Here is a 14093-nt window from a genome sequence, read left to right as displayed (position 1 = left end):
TCTGATTGGCCGTCACCGCCGCTATAGCAACAATTCCTTGCGTCTGATTCGCTAATCGGCGACCATAGCTCCCCACAATGTAGATTTCAGCGGCAATATTCAAATGGCGGGGAAGGTGGAAGAACGCGCAGGCAGCAGTAAGCAGGCGCCATCAGGGTCCCTAGGGCAGGCCAGGCGCTCCGCTCCATGTAACAGAGGCGGTCTAGCACCTTCGACAGAGGCCTGGAATATGCGACGATTTTCTGTGGAGTAAAGCATGGAGCCAGCCAGCCCAGCAAACTGAGAGGAATCTGAACCGAATAGCTTGTCATGGATCCCATGGGCGCTTGGAAAATGAGCGCAAAACACTCGATTAAACTCATCAATGGCATGCTTCCATCAAAATCTTACTACACAACAAGTTGTTGAACTTGGTCTGCAGGTTGTCAGTTAGACTAGATCTCACCCCCGCCGTTAGTAGTAGCTTGTCCCCATAACCACCATTAGCTGTGTGAGAGGACAAGGCTGAAAGTGAGGCGGTTAAACTCGTTGCGAGGCTTACCGGCTGAGGTGCGGTTGCAATTTTTACGATTGGACAGACGAAGAACGCACATGCCTAGCGAGACTCAGAGCAAGCAAGCTTTTAACTACGGAGTACTCCGTACCAAAGCGTGGAGGCTGCCCCCGCACACACCACAGGTATAATTACTTATAGTACACTTAGGGCCAACTTCCCACAGGGAGGTGGCTTGATTGGCTTCTCATGGTGACCGAAAATGAGTATTGTTTTTATGCTTTTGTACAGAAACATGGGTTACGGGTCTACCTATTTGTACATGTTTACAACACTGTCAAAATCGTAAATGTGTTATATTCTTACAGATTTGACACCAACATATTAGCACGCACAGCTCTCATTCCTCGTCATTTGGAAAATAAGGCCCGGTATACAGGCATGCTCCGTATCAAGGCGTTTTTTCCGTGTGAAGCCAGGTAACCCTGGAGTTTCCACAGCTTCATTTGCAATCGAGTAGAAGGTAGTCCCCCAAGCAAGAACGTGGATCCCTCACTGAAAATTCTGGAACCTATACGCAGCTTCTTGACGTTCTCCGGCCCCAGCAGGACGGTCAGGTCATGCACGGGTAAGACCCCGCCGATCTTGACGCCTTGGAGCCTCACTGTTTCAAACTCCCCAGGTCTCTTGACCTTTTTCTTGCCACAATCGCCCATCCAGAGCACACATCCGCGGTGGGTGGTGTGCGTCTGGACCTGGTCCCAGTGTCCCTCGCACCGCAACAGGTACTTCTTTGGCCTGACTGGGGCGTCGCAGATGCGGGCATAGTGCATCAGCTGCTCCATTGTTCGCGCGCGCATCAGGCTCAGCACATACGTGTCCATGTCGGCGCGGAATACCACGTTGTTCGGGTCTTCGATCTTGGCCATGGAAGCCATCCTCCCCCTGAAACGCTTGGATTGCCATGACTGGTTGCCTCTGGCGGAAGGTCGGTCACCGGACGGAGAAATCATTCTTAAGACATCATACCGGCAAAGCGCATGCGCGGTTGGTGAGGCTGGGCGGGGCAGCCCTCGAGGTTTGCCTTTTCTGGCTGCTGCCAGATTGTGGCCGCCACCTTCACGATGATCACGAGAAGGTGATGACGTGAAGGCATCATCAGGCTGATCAGTGTCGCACTCAGTATTGAGCCGAGATGAGCCTTCCGTAGATGAATCCAACTTCAAAGCATGACTGCCGTCACTGGCTGCCTTAAATCTTGCAGCTTCCTCAAAGTCGCCGTGAGCCTCTGCATCTTTGTCACTCTCAGACATCAGAGATACTGGCACCATCCACGGTCGCTTCGTCTGGGGGTGTTTAATGAAGGCGAAATCTTGGAGGAAGAAGCGCGGAAGCATGTATCTGGTGATGCATTCATCACGAACAGGTCCGGCCAAAGCCCAAGCTAGCATGATGGAGTTTTTGTCAGTCTAGCCCAGTCCTTCCATTGTCGTTAGTTGTCCAAGGGTTGCCCTAACGCACCATATGGGTTTCTAGCGAGTTGCTTTTCCATTTTCCCGTGTTTTGAGTAATCGACTTTGGCCTTGGGTTCGACATTTTGATATTTTCTCTTGGCGGCCAGATACGCTGGGTTCATGAGTGGCGACAAGGGCAAGTCACCGGCCGAGGTGTGCACCCTTTTTGCAGCGGAGTCTACCTGCGGCTGGATGCGCATGCGGGCCAGGTTGAGAAAAACATTATCTAGTTCCTGCCTGTCCTCTGGGTGCCTGTCCTTCTCGGCCAACACACCAGGGGCATCGCTGCGCTCAGCCTCGACATTTCGGGGCGCGATTTTCTTGGAGTAGTTTCTAACACTGCGGCTCGTGTTCCACGCCCAGCTGCGGAGCCTCATTTCTTGGTCATTGGGGTGCTTGTGGCCAAGATAACCCCATTTAATGATGAGAGCGCGATGTTGAGATCAACGTAGTGAGTAGAACGGTAACTTTATATAGGGGTTTGGGCATTGGCTTCGATGGTACGATGTTAGGACGTTTTTTCCTCGCAGAGTCGGAGCTGAACTTTGCGCTGGCGAATGGTGGGAGCTGTTGTGGGGCCGGCCCAGTTTTCCGCACCCGTCTCAGAATGGGAGCTCCGACGATGTCGCGTTTCCGCAGCTGTATGTAACTTCTTTCATCTTTACATGTCGCCTCCGGATCTTCAATTGGCCGTTTGTTCATGCGAAAATGAACATCCCTCGCATATTTAGGCATACCCTCACCAGGGGTGCGCCATCGGTATCAAGAGTAGCCGCTTGCCAACGGGCATCCTTAAACCTGAGCAATGCCCGGTCATTCTCTCACTCCCGCCCGCCTCAAGCGGGCGTCCCGATGCCTCTCGTGACCGAGGTGACGGTAAGGAAGCTACCCATACATACTTGTACGCGCATACAGTATCTATTGCAATACTAACAATGCTTTATATAGGCCGGTGGCTGGCGAACCTGTCCGTAATGTCCCATAATCAGCATTCAACCCAAATCGTAACCTACCCCTCGCGCAATACTGACATCTTTGGCCCGCGCCTCCCACAGCCGACATATTCTCCAAGCTGCTCCAAGAGCGCATCGTTTGCCTCAACGGCCCGATAGACGACTGGACCCAGGCGTCAGTCACCGCCCAGCTGCTCTGGCTCGAGCAGGACAGCCCGCACAAGCCCATCACGCTGTACATCAACAGCCCCGGCGGCCAGGTCTCGTCGGGCCTGGCCATCTACGACACCATGAACTACATATCATCGCCGGTACACACGGTGTGCGTCGGCATGGCCGCCTCGATGGGCGCCATCCTGCTGCTCGGCGGTGCGGCCGGCCAGCGGTACGCCCTGCCGCACAGCCAAATCATGGTGCACCAGCCGCTCGGCTCGACGCAGGGCCAGGCCTCAGACATCATCATCTACGCCAAGCAGATCACGAGGATAAGGAGCCAGATCAACGACATCATGCGCCGGCACCTCAACACCGCCGCCGGGAGGGAGAGGTTCGCCGCGCAGGAGGTGGACGAGATGATGGAACGGGACAAGTACCTCACCGCGGACGAGGCTGTAGAGCTGGGCATCGTGGACAAGATACTCACGAGCAGGAGCGACGCTGTTGCTTCAGCGTTGAATGATGCTACTGGCGGCCGGTCTGCAGCCGCCCCCGCGGAGGCGCAAGATGAGAAGAAGAATTAATAGAGCCCGTTGACCGTGGCCCCGTTAGGCCAGGTCGTCCTCCCAAAGTCTCAACCCCATCTCCAATCTCGTGATGCCGTAGCGTATGCTTTGGACCAAAAGCAGTATGCGAAACCGCTGATCCCCGAACGGTGTGGTTTAGTGGCTTCGCGAGAAAGCCCAGGTAGGTAACAGTAAGTCAAGACTAGATACCACGCGGCTTCTTTCTATTTCAAGGATAGATCCGACATAAAGGTGCGGCGCGCAAAATCATGTGCCCTACCGTTGTCGACTGAACCCCTTCCTTTGCCACAGGAAATTGGACTCTGAAATTTCTCTCGCGGCGAGTGTACCGGAGCCGAACTGGAGCAGATCCGAGCCAACACCTAAGCCAGCCTGAGCTGAGCCCACAGCGTGATATCCGTGACTTGTTTGCGTTCAGTACATTAGCCCGCCCTAACTAGTCAAGATAAGAGAACATATTTACAGATAGGGACGCATTTTGACATTTGCATATATGTATATATACAAAGCAATATTGTTGAATGCCTAGCCGCTTTTTCTTCTGTGCAACCTGGGTCCTACGCAGACCAAGCTAACACAAAACAATTTTTTCAACACATCAAGCAGTGGTGCGTGTTGTGCATCGATTTAGATATCGTTACCTCGGCCTTGACAGAGCTGCTTCTCCTATTCTCAGGGGAGGCGCAGAGCTGCAACATCATAACCCACATTCGAGATCTCAGGAGCTACAGCCTCTAGGTTGCATTCACCGTCCACTGTAACGGTGACTGTGGTTCCCTCGTGCTCGAACTGTGTGCTTTTGTTCCAAATGCGCTTCCAGCCTCCCCTGTGTTGCTTGCCATGGATATCAGTTACAACCTGTCGAGCTAGACATCCAGCAACCTTGGGGTCGTTTGTTCCTTGGCCTCCTGCCAGCACCGGAGCGGCCATGCTAGCGATGGCAGCTGAGGAGAAAACAAGTCCGGATCGCATGGCTGCTAACAATAGTTGAAATTATCTATGTGACGTTTCTGGAAAATATCTACATGCTTTGTCAGGTGGATGTTTTGAGGCTAGGAAGCCAAAGAACTAAAAGCCAGATGCACTAGTAAAACATACCCAGTTGAAAAAGTTGCAGAGTTTATACTATTGGAAAGATGTATGATTACAATTTGAACTGTGAACCGGAACAAAAAAGTCCACCGTATACTTTATATACCCCATATGTTTAATCCAAGACTTCTATTTGTGTGCACAGTATTGAGTACTTTGTTGCCCATGGAAAGCATTATATATATTTAGGTGGTCTATTTATTTTCATTTTGAACATCATATGCCTGCCGGTATATTATCTATAGTCCAACGTGTTGTACACCCTGCATCTGAACTATCCAACATTGGTCAGCCGAACAAAAAGTTCGAATCATTCTTGAACTATAGATAATTGCTTCTCGAGTTTTCCGGCAGAGAAAAGGGCACTTGCTGCCGGATACTTATTTACAAGCAACCAGCAGAGATCGTTCTACCACTGTTTATTATTACTACAGTAAACAAAGTCACACGTACCTTGGACGGAACTTCAAACCTTGGAGATGAGTTTGCTTTTAATACCGCACCCATTCTCACTGAAAGCTCTTTTAGAGAAATACCCACCGAGTCCCAAAAGAGCCAACGACGTTTATAGCCGAGTGCGAGTAATCTCCCGGAGTTTTGTTTATCCTTTTATTTCTTGCGCAAGCTGGGTGTAAAAACAAGCCATCACCTTGCGTGAGGAGCAAACAAAACTTCATGCCGGAGGGGGGAAAAAAGAAAAAAGAAAAAAAAAACGATGAAATGAAGGGGTCCAGACAACGTCGGTCCTGCCACTGAAGAATGCCACTAAAGGGTTACCCGCTGCAGATAAATTCGGGTCCCTTTTTGGTCGACAATTTATGACAGCCAGCAGCGTTGTAACCTCAGCCTCGCCAAGAAGTGTGGACAAGCGCACCATGGTGTGTTTCGCAAACCTTTCGAGACTCGATACCTTGGGGTTACTCTCGGGGCTGGAGATTGGCGATTTTGGGTCCCAACGTCCGGGAGGCGGGTAGTTTTCCTCCCAAAGTGGCGTGACTCGACATCCACCATAAAGAAAGAAAAAAAAAAGCATGAATGGCTTACCATTCTGGGGATGTGTTTCGTTTCCTGACCGGTTTCTCGCCAAATGAGAATAGTCTGGTGGGAACGATCCCAGGGCAAGATGATGGAGATGTTCAGCCCGGGCTAAAAGAGCCCCAAAAATACGAAAGACTAGGCGAAATTTAAACAAACCTCCTACCCTTCCAATAATGCAACCAAATAGTGGCAGTTCTCAAATCCCCAGGATCACCCAGCCTGCAAGGCGGCGAGAACGCACGCTGAGGCTGTCACTGTGATGCCAAGCCAAGGTCGCTCGCTTGAATTTGAGGAGAAAGATATCCATCACTCAGGAGGACCCCTCTCTGGAGGGGGCTATGTATGTACACAGTCAGCTCTAGTCTAGTTCTAGAGTTAGTCAATTGTTACTGTGTATTTCGTAGGTAGGTAGGTATGTACGGTAATGTGACTTGGCCATCAATTTTAAAGTGTTTATGCGTTATCCCTTGGCATGCGGGGACGTGAGCCGCATAAACACGTTAAAATGCCATGTGTTTGTGCGCTGGAATTAGTGTAATTGCGAGTCGTTTACATGCTATTCGGGAATTTGATCAGGCTTCCACATGGCGACGCTGATTTATCAACATTATGCCTAATAGCCTCTTGGAATAAGTTTGTACGTGAGCAAAAAAAAAAGAAAAAAAAGAAGGGTTTTCGACGTCGTCATCACGTACAACAAGTCGCATAATAAGGACGAGCAATACGGAAGGTAGATAATACGTAAGGTAGATAATACGTAAGGTAGATAATACGTAAGGTAGATAATACGTAAGGTAGATAATACGTAAGGTAGATAATACGTAAGGTAGATAATACGTAAGGTAGATAGCTAGTTCTAGTTTACTTGATGTTTTCATGACTCGTTCTAGTGACATTTCTCATAAGGGAATCATCATGCGGTAGTGGTATTCCGTCCGGATACGAAAGCAAAAAAAAAAAAAAAAAAAAAAAAAAAAAAAAGAAAAAGAAAAAAAAAGTCAAGTGGATAGATCTATGGCAAAGGATACCTCGGGCTCAGCGGTCCCACTGCGTCTGGATCCAGCCTCTCCCTAGAGTCCAACACTGATACGCTGTCCGAGCGGCAGTGGCTCCTGCTCCTGGTGGGGAGTGGTGCAACGTTGGGCCTGCTAAAGTTCCTATGGTGAGACCGCGACCGGCTGAGGCTCCTCGACGGCCCTGGGCTGTCGACACGTCCGGTCCGCTCCACAGCAGCCACGCTCGGGCTGCGCCGCATCGTCGATGGGGTGGTCGCACCCCCGGGGCTCCCCCTCCTCGGAATGTCGTCAAAGTCGTCGCGGTGCATCGTGCCAACCAGGCTCTCCTCGTCGCGCTCCCGCTCTCTGTACGACACGCTGTACGTGACCTGGCACTGGATCCCGCCCTTTCCTGCCGCTCCTTCCGCGTCGTCAATAACCGTGGATCCTCGCTCGACCGTCGACTCTACGCCCAAGGTCCTGGACCGTCCGTTGGTCAGCTGCACCTTCGAGTTGAGTGCAATGGCGCCCTTGGAGCCCTTGCCCGCTCCGTAGTTTTGGTTCATCTGCGACGGATAGTTGCTTGTCGAGCCGCTCAGTTGGGGGAACGCGCGGATGAGCAGGACCCTCAGGGGCGGTAGGCAAGCGCAGATGACGCCGACGTTAACCTCGATGGTCGACCACCTGACGACGTCCCAGTTATCCCAGGTCGGGTTATCGGAGTTTGCGAACGAAACGAGAGACTGGAGTCGCAGAACGCTCATGACGGTGACGCTGTGTTTGATATGTTAGTCTTTAGTCTTTGAAGAGTGGATAAAAGACGTAAAAAAAAAGTATAAAAAAATTGCAGAGTCAAGTAATAGGAAGAGTCTCACAATGTGCCAACAGCGAACATGATGATCACGCCGACCTTTTTCTTCCAGTGCAGCTTCAAGTATCCCAACTGCGACAACGGCAGAGCCAGCATCCAAAGGTCGAGGGCGATGCTGACCGCTGCATTGGCCCACCCTATCGCGTTCGCGTCCATGCAGATCCCGTCGAGATGCTCACCATCCCACCTCTCCCAGAAAAAGTGGATGGGGCGACAGAGGCAAGCGGCAGTAACGCTAAAGGCCACAAAGTAGCCCGTGTTAAAAGCCACAGTGCCCCAGAGAAGCTGCCGTATGCGCGGGTTGGGAAAGATTCGCAGGTAGAAGAACAGCAGCGACATCTTCAGCAGGGACAGCCGTGCAATATACATGATCTGTATCACGTACATGTGCAGCCCAAACTGTGTGATTTGCTCGCTGGTCAAGGTCCATATGTCTCGACCCAGACCGTAGGCGGTCAGTCCTTCGACGATAAGCACCGTGTCGGCAACGCCAAGTAGAATCGTCGCTACGATAAACCAGTCGTCCAAGCCAGCGCTGCCACCAACGACAAAGACCTTGGAGAACATTCGAAGTATTACGAACAATGCCGCCATTGATCCAAGGATAATAGCTGTGATGTTGAGTTCAAGACGCTTATCCCTGATCTCTTCCTCGCAGGCGACGGATGTGACGTTCTTCGTAACTGGAACGCCACGTAGGCAAGGCATTAGCCACCCGAAAGGTCTTTGGTTGTTATCGTCTTTGATGATCGTAGATATATGCTGTGTATCTTTGACTCACACAGTGCTTCCTTGATGCTACATTGAGCCGTTACGCACTTGGTAATGTCCTCCTTCAGTGCCGTGTTTGGGCATAAGCAGGCTAGGTCGTCCATGGGACATGTTGACCGGTCTGCAAAGCTCGCCAAACAAAATTTCTGCCAGAAGTATTCAGTATTAGAGGTGCCCAATACCCTCGCGGGGAAGAATATGGCTCCAGGTATGATATGAGCTACATACAGCGCAGTCGGGGATCTGGTGAGCCAGAGCAGAACTCGATGTGTTCTGCGCCAGAGCCAAAGGCGTGGCCAGTGCTGCCATGAAGGCGACGATGATGAACCTCATGATGGCGTTTTATAATTATTCCCTCACACCGGTCGGCGCCACCTTGAGAAACAGGAGTGATATGGTCGAATAGAGGCCCGGGTCCTGATCCCTAGCCTGTCGAGTGATTGTAGGGCGTGTCAAATAGGAGTGCGTGCTCTGCCCTACAGACACACGCAGTAACGAGTGTGTGATAGTAACGAATGTATGACAGCAAGTCTGGGCTGCTGAAAAGGGGCGATCCTCGCCTTGTCAAGTCAATGACAATGGGCGGCCTTTTTTCTGCAGACAGACGGCTGTTGTTGACAGCCGCGAGGACTGAATGGGTAAGAAGAATATCCTTTCCTCAAACAGTGTTATAGATCGGACATGTCGATGGGCTTGTGAAGTAGGACCACAAGGGAGAGGACGATCACTTTGTGGAGGAGCGCCATCCCAGGGTAATAGGGTTATTAACTTTAGACTACAGTACAGAAAGTGAGGAGCGCGGCGGCAACTGTGTTCCCCCTGCTAGGGGCTCGCTCACCTTGCCATGCGCAGCCCAGCTCTCGAGCGCATGTCCCCGTGATGTGGGTGGGTGGTTGGTTGGTTGGTAAACGCCGTCTCCACATGGGAATGATGGGTAAATCTTGCTTGTAATGGGAAACAAAGCACTGATCCGAGTTTCCCGACTCGCGCAAGCCAGTGACAATACTAGGCGGGTCTGTCTCCAGCTGTAAGATGCCCGCCCGCCCGCCTGTTCGAATGAGAATTCATGGACACAGGGCGTATTCAGCGCCTGCGCTGGATTGTCCCACACTAGACTAGACTAGTATGTACTGCGTAAGGGTTCGTGCAGTAGGGTGGTGTTCTGGACTTTGTGGGTGGGTGGATACCGCTCAGGGGTAGGCGAGCTCAAGGCAGGTACCCAAAGTCAAACCTACCACAGCAAGCTCAGCTATGGGTTCCCTGATCTGTGTGTGCATTGTGCGCTGGTGGCTAGCAGGACCCAAGTGAGGGTTCCCAAGATTACCAAGCCAGCGCGAGGCAAATCCGGAGGACCCGGGTCCACATATTGAACCACAAGCACTCCGCAAGTCGACACCCTGGTAGGCATCCATCATCCATAAGGTATTTAGCGAGGATATGTATACCACGCTGTACCTACAGGCGGGGCCTGGCTGAAATACAGTAGTAACATGGTTGGCTGAAGTCTTCAGCCCATCATCAGACGCAAAACTCGTCATCCAATGTCAATCTTGGGCGTACCAGGCTACGCCTGGCCAGAACCCACGTGGGGAGGCTGCCGAGCGATAGAGACAAAGATCTTCTTGTTTCGGGGCCACACCGGTGACCTAGTTTGAACTTATCTTCTAGGATTGATCATGTTTTGCTGGGCCGACACAATTGCTGGGGGAGTCGGGGGGTAAATTGCACAAACATCTCTCCGAACATCGCAGGCCCTCGTTAGCGCGGTAATCGGTGGGCTCCAATGAGTGATGAAAAGCCCGAGCCCCTGGCAAAACTATCGGCAGAGAGCAACTCTCCGGCATGTCAGCAAAAGAGGAGATAAAAATGAGCTCACTGCCTTCTAAGGCGAGCGGAGGTTTACGGGTTTGAGCCACGTACCGTGTAATTACATGTTTTTTTCTGTCTTTTCTGTGTCTCTTGATGCTCATCTTGGCACATTCTCATTTTTCTCATAGAGAATATACCAAACAGCATTAGCGTTGTTACCAACCGCAAAAAGCCAACAGGTTCTGGTTCTAGCAAAAGATTAGAAAAAAAAAAAAAAAAAAAAAGACTCATAATAACGAACCACCGCCGACGTCATGCAATCGCGTGGAATTTGCCCGATGCATATGCTGCTGCTATCCCCGGTTAATGGGGCCTAATTAGGCCAAACGCCCGGGGGGGCCTCTGGGGCAGGCCAAGCCTTATGTGCTCAGCTCGTCCAGGATGGTGAAAACACGGGCGAAAGTCTCCAAAATGGGAAATCAAAGGCCAATCAAGCGCCAAGAAACCCTGAAAAGGGCCATTTGGGCTCGCCTTCCGGATCAGGAAGTTATCTCGTCAGTCGCAGATTTTCGGCAATCGAGAAAGAGAAAGAAGTCTGTACCTTATTGGTCGGGGTTACGATGGCATTTTGAGGTTGTGTTTGAGAAAGATATCGAGTCTACCGTGGTTGAGATGAGAGTTCGAGTCCAAATAATTACGTAGTATTAATCAATCAGCTCATCAAGTACTAGAACTAGAGGTTGGTATCTTGCCTTTTTTTTTTTTGTTCTTCTTGGAACAATTCCCCCTTCCCATTGCCAAAGAGATCCACCACCGACAGATAAACTTGGTACGTGCCGCGTGAAGCATTACCGCATACGTACGAGTTTTTGGGACCTAACTTCGTAGTTCGTACCAGTTCTTCATAGCGAGTCAGTGAGGAAGCAGTTGGCACTGCCCAGCTTTGATGACAGCGGGATCCATAGCATTTGGTGACAGGATCATCCCATAAATGTTTGCCAGTTAAACTTTTGCTTTCCACATTTTGTTTCGCGGCATTATTTGGCGAGTACCTGAATACGTGGTTATAGCAACGCGACACGCGATGCTGCCTTCATGTCGTACCATCTCCATCACCGGCCCCACGGGGACAAAGTTGCGAGAAAACTTCTCTGCGTCTAGAGTCGTACTCTGCTGGATCCGACCAATCTTTTTCTCCATGCCAGTAGCACCACTGGTACACAAATCATGATTGCCGGTAGCTTTATGGAATCTTGGGTCGCAGCCGCTGTAGGTGGTAGAAAAGGCGCCCGCTATTTAGGAATTCCTTTCCCTTGCGGGCACGACTCTGTCATTTGGTAAACATTTCATGTCTCGTGTGATGTTGATGTTGGCTGGAAGGGAATGGGCGGCGTAGCAATCCGACGTTGTTGATCGACGTTGTTGATCGACGTGGCATGCGTCAAGTCTTGGTTGCTTTTTTATGAGCCGCAACGCGCTCTCACGTGCAGTTAGTTAGGTAGGTAAGCAAGGTAAGGTAGGTACCTTACTACGCTGCACTGGACTGCAGAAAACTTGACCGAAGGATTCAAGTGTTCCCGCCAACAGCCCATTTCATGGTGAGGGCCGGTCGGTGGCTTTGCCCCGATGCTACCCCTCAATTTTCCTGGCACCCATGGTCAATCAATTATCTCGGTAAAGAGAGTCTAAAATTGCATCCTGATATGAGAACAACACGTTTGCACAATAAATAGGGCTACACAACTCTACACAAGTACAAAATGTATCCTCCACCCAACGAATTGTCCTACAGTACGACATTGCGTTTCCGTACAGTAGCACCACCATGGTCCAGAATTCAGTCGCCGCACTAAACCCAGCAACCTGCGCGGGTGTCATTATTCAAGATCCTCAGTACGCGATACCATTTGATCTGCGATAAGTCACTTGGCGTGCTGATCTTTACCTCGAAGACTACTTGGAATCAAACAAAGAGGATCTCAAAGGGAGCAACAACCCTGATAAGAGCGATAGGATAGACAATACTGCGTATGCGGGGGTCAAGGTCAAGCCTTGGGACTTTTTGCTTCTTCTGGTGTCAATATAAGATTTCAGCCCCGATTAGAGATCCATCCTTTTCTTACGCTATTGGCAACCTGAAGATGATGAGGGTCCCGTATAAGAACCTAGTCCTGCAAAGTCAGCATCTAGGTTAGACCATGGCAAAGGCTTCGTTCGTTAATGGACAGTATGCCATCCCTGCTCTCTCACTTACTGACGGTCATTGTGAGATCCAGGTACTGTTCTACAGTAAATGCATTCATAGAAAAGCAAGGAACGCCAGATATATTCGCATTCGTGCATACCATCCTCAGACATGTGCTACCAGAATGTCACAAGGTTTTATATTCACGAGGCGGCTGAGCTCTAACGTAAACAAATCACATGCTCTTCGGGTTCTTCACTTTGAAGAAAGATGATACTAATGAGAAATATGATTCATAATCCATACTTCATTTGTCATAACCCTATCCCCAACGCAAATGATAAACCCAATACCCATAACCCTATTCCCAATGCAAATGATACACCCAAGACCCATAACCATGATGATGCCCTTGTACGCCGAGAATGCTGATGCCCATAACTTGCCAGACGCCCAAGCCAAACCCAACATATAACCACAGGCAAAATAGTGTAAAAAAGCAAGTGACCAACCAGGAAAAAAAACAAAGCCTTTCCCATCCCTACTCCTCCTCGCCCACCTCCTCAGCACCGGGCGATGACGCATCCTCCTTCGGCGCCGCCCGCTCCAACTCCAAATCATCAGCCAGCATCCTCAGCTTGGCCTCCCGGACGGCAACCAAAGCAGTGTCCATATCACCGGGCGCAAAGACGAGCTGCCGCCCGGCCCGCTTCTGCTTGCGGGTGAGGCGCCTGTGCAGCCTGACCTCCGCAAGCTCCCATTTCATGAGCTGCCGCCTGCACTGCCTCCGTAGGTGTTCGGCCGCGTTCGCGACGGCCTCGTCCCAGACCCCGAGCAGACGCCCGCGCTCCGCCCGGCAGCGGCAGCCAAAGGTGTACTTGTCGTTGCGCCGGCTGCAGCCGGCGTGCTTGGCCGTCTGGCGCATCTTGTCGGCCTCGGTGGCCACGTCCCGCTGCGCCGCCGTCGTCAGGTGCTTTGTGAGCCTTCTGACCTCGGCTGCGGGCATCTTGACTGGTTTTTTTTGGGGGGGCTGTTTTCTTTTATTGGTAGTCAAATACGACTCTAATTCTGCTCGATATCTCCGCTGATATGATTATGGCGTCAGTACAAAATGGGTGGTTCCCAAGAGAGATAATCAAGGATCGCATCATCACATGGTTGTTGACGCTTGTCAGGGCTCGACTTCTCTGTGAAAATTAATAACTTACCTGGATGTATAAATCCGAACCAGCGTTCGTCGTGTTGTTTTTGTATATCCCAGTGTGTAACTGTGATGATGTGTGCTTTTGTGACTCTGGGAGGAAACTTGGGATTCGGATGTTGTAAACCATGATACAACAGACAGCCATCATCCAAAAGGTAAGGCGTACCCAGACTCCTTTATATGTCAAAAAGTGGCAAAAACAGAAATGTTTATTTGGAGTGATTAGAAGGCGCACATGAGTGCGGACAGTCGCGCAGCGCACCTACTGATGACTGAACGAAGCTGCCCCAGCAACGCCGAAAAAGATGCAATCCCGAAGTTAAATCTCAATGCGATAGCACCAAATTCAAAACAACACACCGAGAATAATGATGTAGAGCACGTGAATACCAAACAAATAGATTCTCCCAGAGAACCACGCAGAC

The 14093-nt window shown here is 50.7% G+C and overlaps 6 protein-coding genes across 6 annotated transcripts; 2 read left to right on the top strand and 4 right to left on the bottom strand.

The window, feature by feature from the left end:
* Nucleotides 1–662: 662 nt before the first annotated feature.
* On the bottom strand, nucleotides 663–2521 carry MGG_06758 (uncharacterized protein). The gene is made up of 2 exons (XM_003709424.1): nucleotides 2015–2521; nucleotides 663–1937 (listed from the first exon to the last, which is right to left on the bottom strand). Exons 1-2 carry the CDS (start codon nucleotides 2382–2384, stop codon nucleotides 904–906), a joined length of 1404 nt encoding a protein of 467 aa, XP_003709472.1. The 5' UTR covers nucleotides 2385–2521; the 3' UTR covers nucleotides 663–903.
* Nucleotides 2522–2607: 86 nt separating this feature from the next.
* MGG_06757 (ATP-dependent Clp protease) lies at nucleotides 2608–3745 on the top strand. The gene is made up of 3 exons (XM_003709423.1): nucleotides 2608–2883; nucleotides 2956–2974; nucleotides 3063–3745. Exons 1-3 carry the CDS (start codon nucleotides 2716–2718, stop codon nucleotides 3698–3700), a joined length of 825 nt encoding a protein of 274 aa, XP_003709471.1. The 5' UTR covers nucleotides 2608–2715; the 3' UTR covers nucleotides 3701–3745.
* A 1925-nt stretch (nucleotides 3746–5670) lies between these two features.
* MGG_16163 (uncharacterized protein) lies at nucleotides 5671–6466 on the top strand (the record flags this gene model as incomplete). The annotated part of the gene is made up of 4 exons (XM_003709422.1): nucleotides 5671–5673; nucleotides 6021–6173; nucleotides 6238–6245; nucleotides 6454–6466. The coding sequence occupies 4 exons, from the start codon at nucleotides 5671–5673 to the stop codon at nucleotides 6464–6466; spliced, it is 177 nt and encodes a 58-aa protein (XP_003709470.1).
* A 351-nt stretch (nucleotides 6467–6817) lies between these two features.
* On the bottom strand, nucleotides 6818–10619 carry MGG_06755 (uncharacterized protein). Its single transcript, XM_003709421.1, has 6 exons — nucleotides 10581–10619; nucleotides 10391–10527; nucleotides 8699–10286; nucleotides 8481–8616; nucleotides 7704–8382; nucleotides 6818–7602 (listed from the first exon to the last, which is right to left on the bottom strand). The coding sequence occupies exons 3-6, from the start codon at nucleotides 8801–8803 to the stop codon at nucleotides 6846–6848; spliced, it is 1677 nt and encodes a 558-aa protein (XP_003709469.1). The 5' UTR covers nucleotides 8804–10286; nucleotides 10391–10527; nucleotides 10581–10619; the 3' UTR covers nucleotides 6818–6845.
* A 536-nt stretch (nucleotides 10620–11155) lies between these two features.
* MGG_16162 (uncharacterized protein) lies at nucleotides 11156–12543 on the bottom strand (the record flags this gene model as incomplete). The annotated part of the gene is made up of 4 exons (XM_003709420.1): nucleotides 11156–11179; nucleotides 11384–11546; nucleotides 11804–11924; nucleotides 12534–12543. The coding sequence occupies 4 exons, from the start codon at nucleotides 12541–12543 to the stop codon at nucleotides 11156–11158; spliced, it is 318 nt and encodes a 105-aa protein (XP_003709468.1).
* Nucleotides 12544–12714: 171 nt separating this feature from the next.
* Nucleotides 12715–13883, bottom strand: MGG_06753 (uncharacterized protein). Its single transcript, XM_003709419.1, has 2 exons — nucleotides 13673–13883; nucleotides 12715–13548 (listed from the first exon to the last, which is right to left on the bottom strand). Exons 1-2 carry the CDS (start codon nucleotides 13814–13816, stop codon nucleotides 13006–13008), a joined length of 687 nt encoding a protein of 228 aa, XP_003709467.1. The 5' UTR covers nucleotides 13817–13883; the 3' UTR covers nucleotides 12715–13005.
* Nucleotides 13884–14093: the final 210 nt, after the last annotated feature.

This window comes from Pyricularia oryzae, chromosome 1 (assembly GCF_000002495.2).
Source record: "Pyricularia oryzae 70-15 chromosome 1, whole genome shotgun sequence".
Classification (NCBI taxonomy): Eukaryota; Fungi; Ascomycota; class Sordariomycetes; order Magnaporthales; family Pyriculariaceae; genus Pyricularia; species Pyricularia oryzae.
This window is presented reverse-complemented; position numbering and strand designations above follow the sequence as displayed.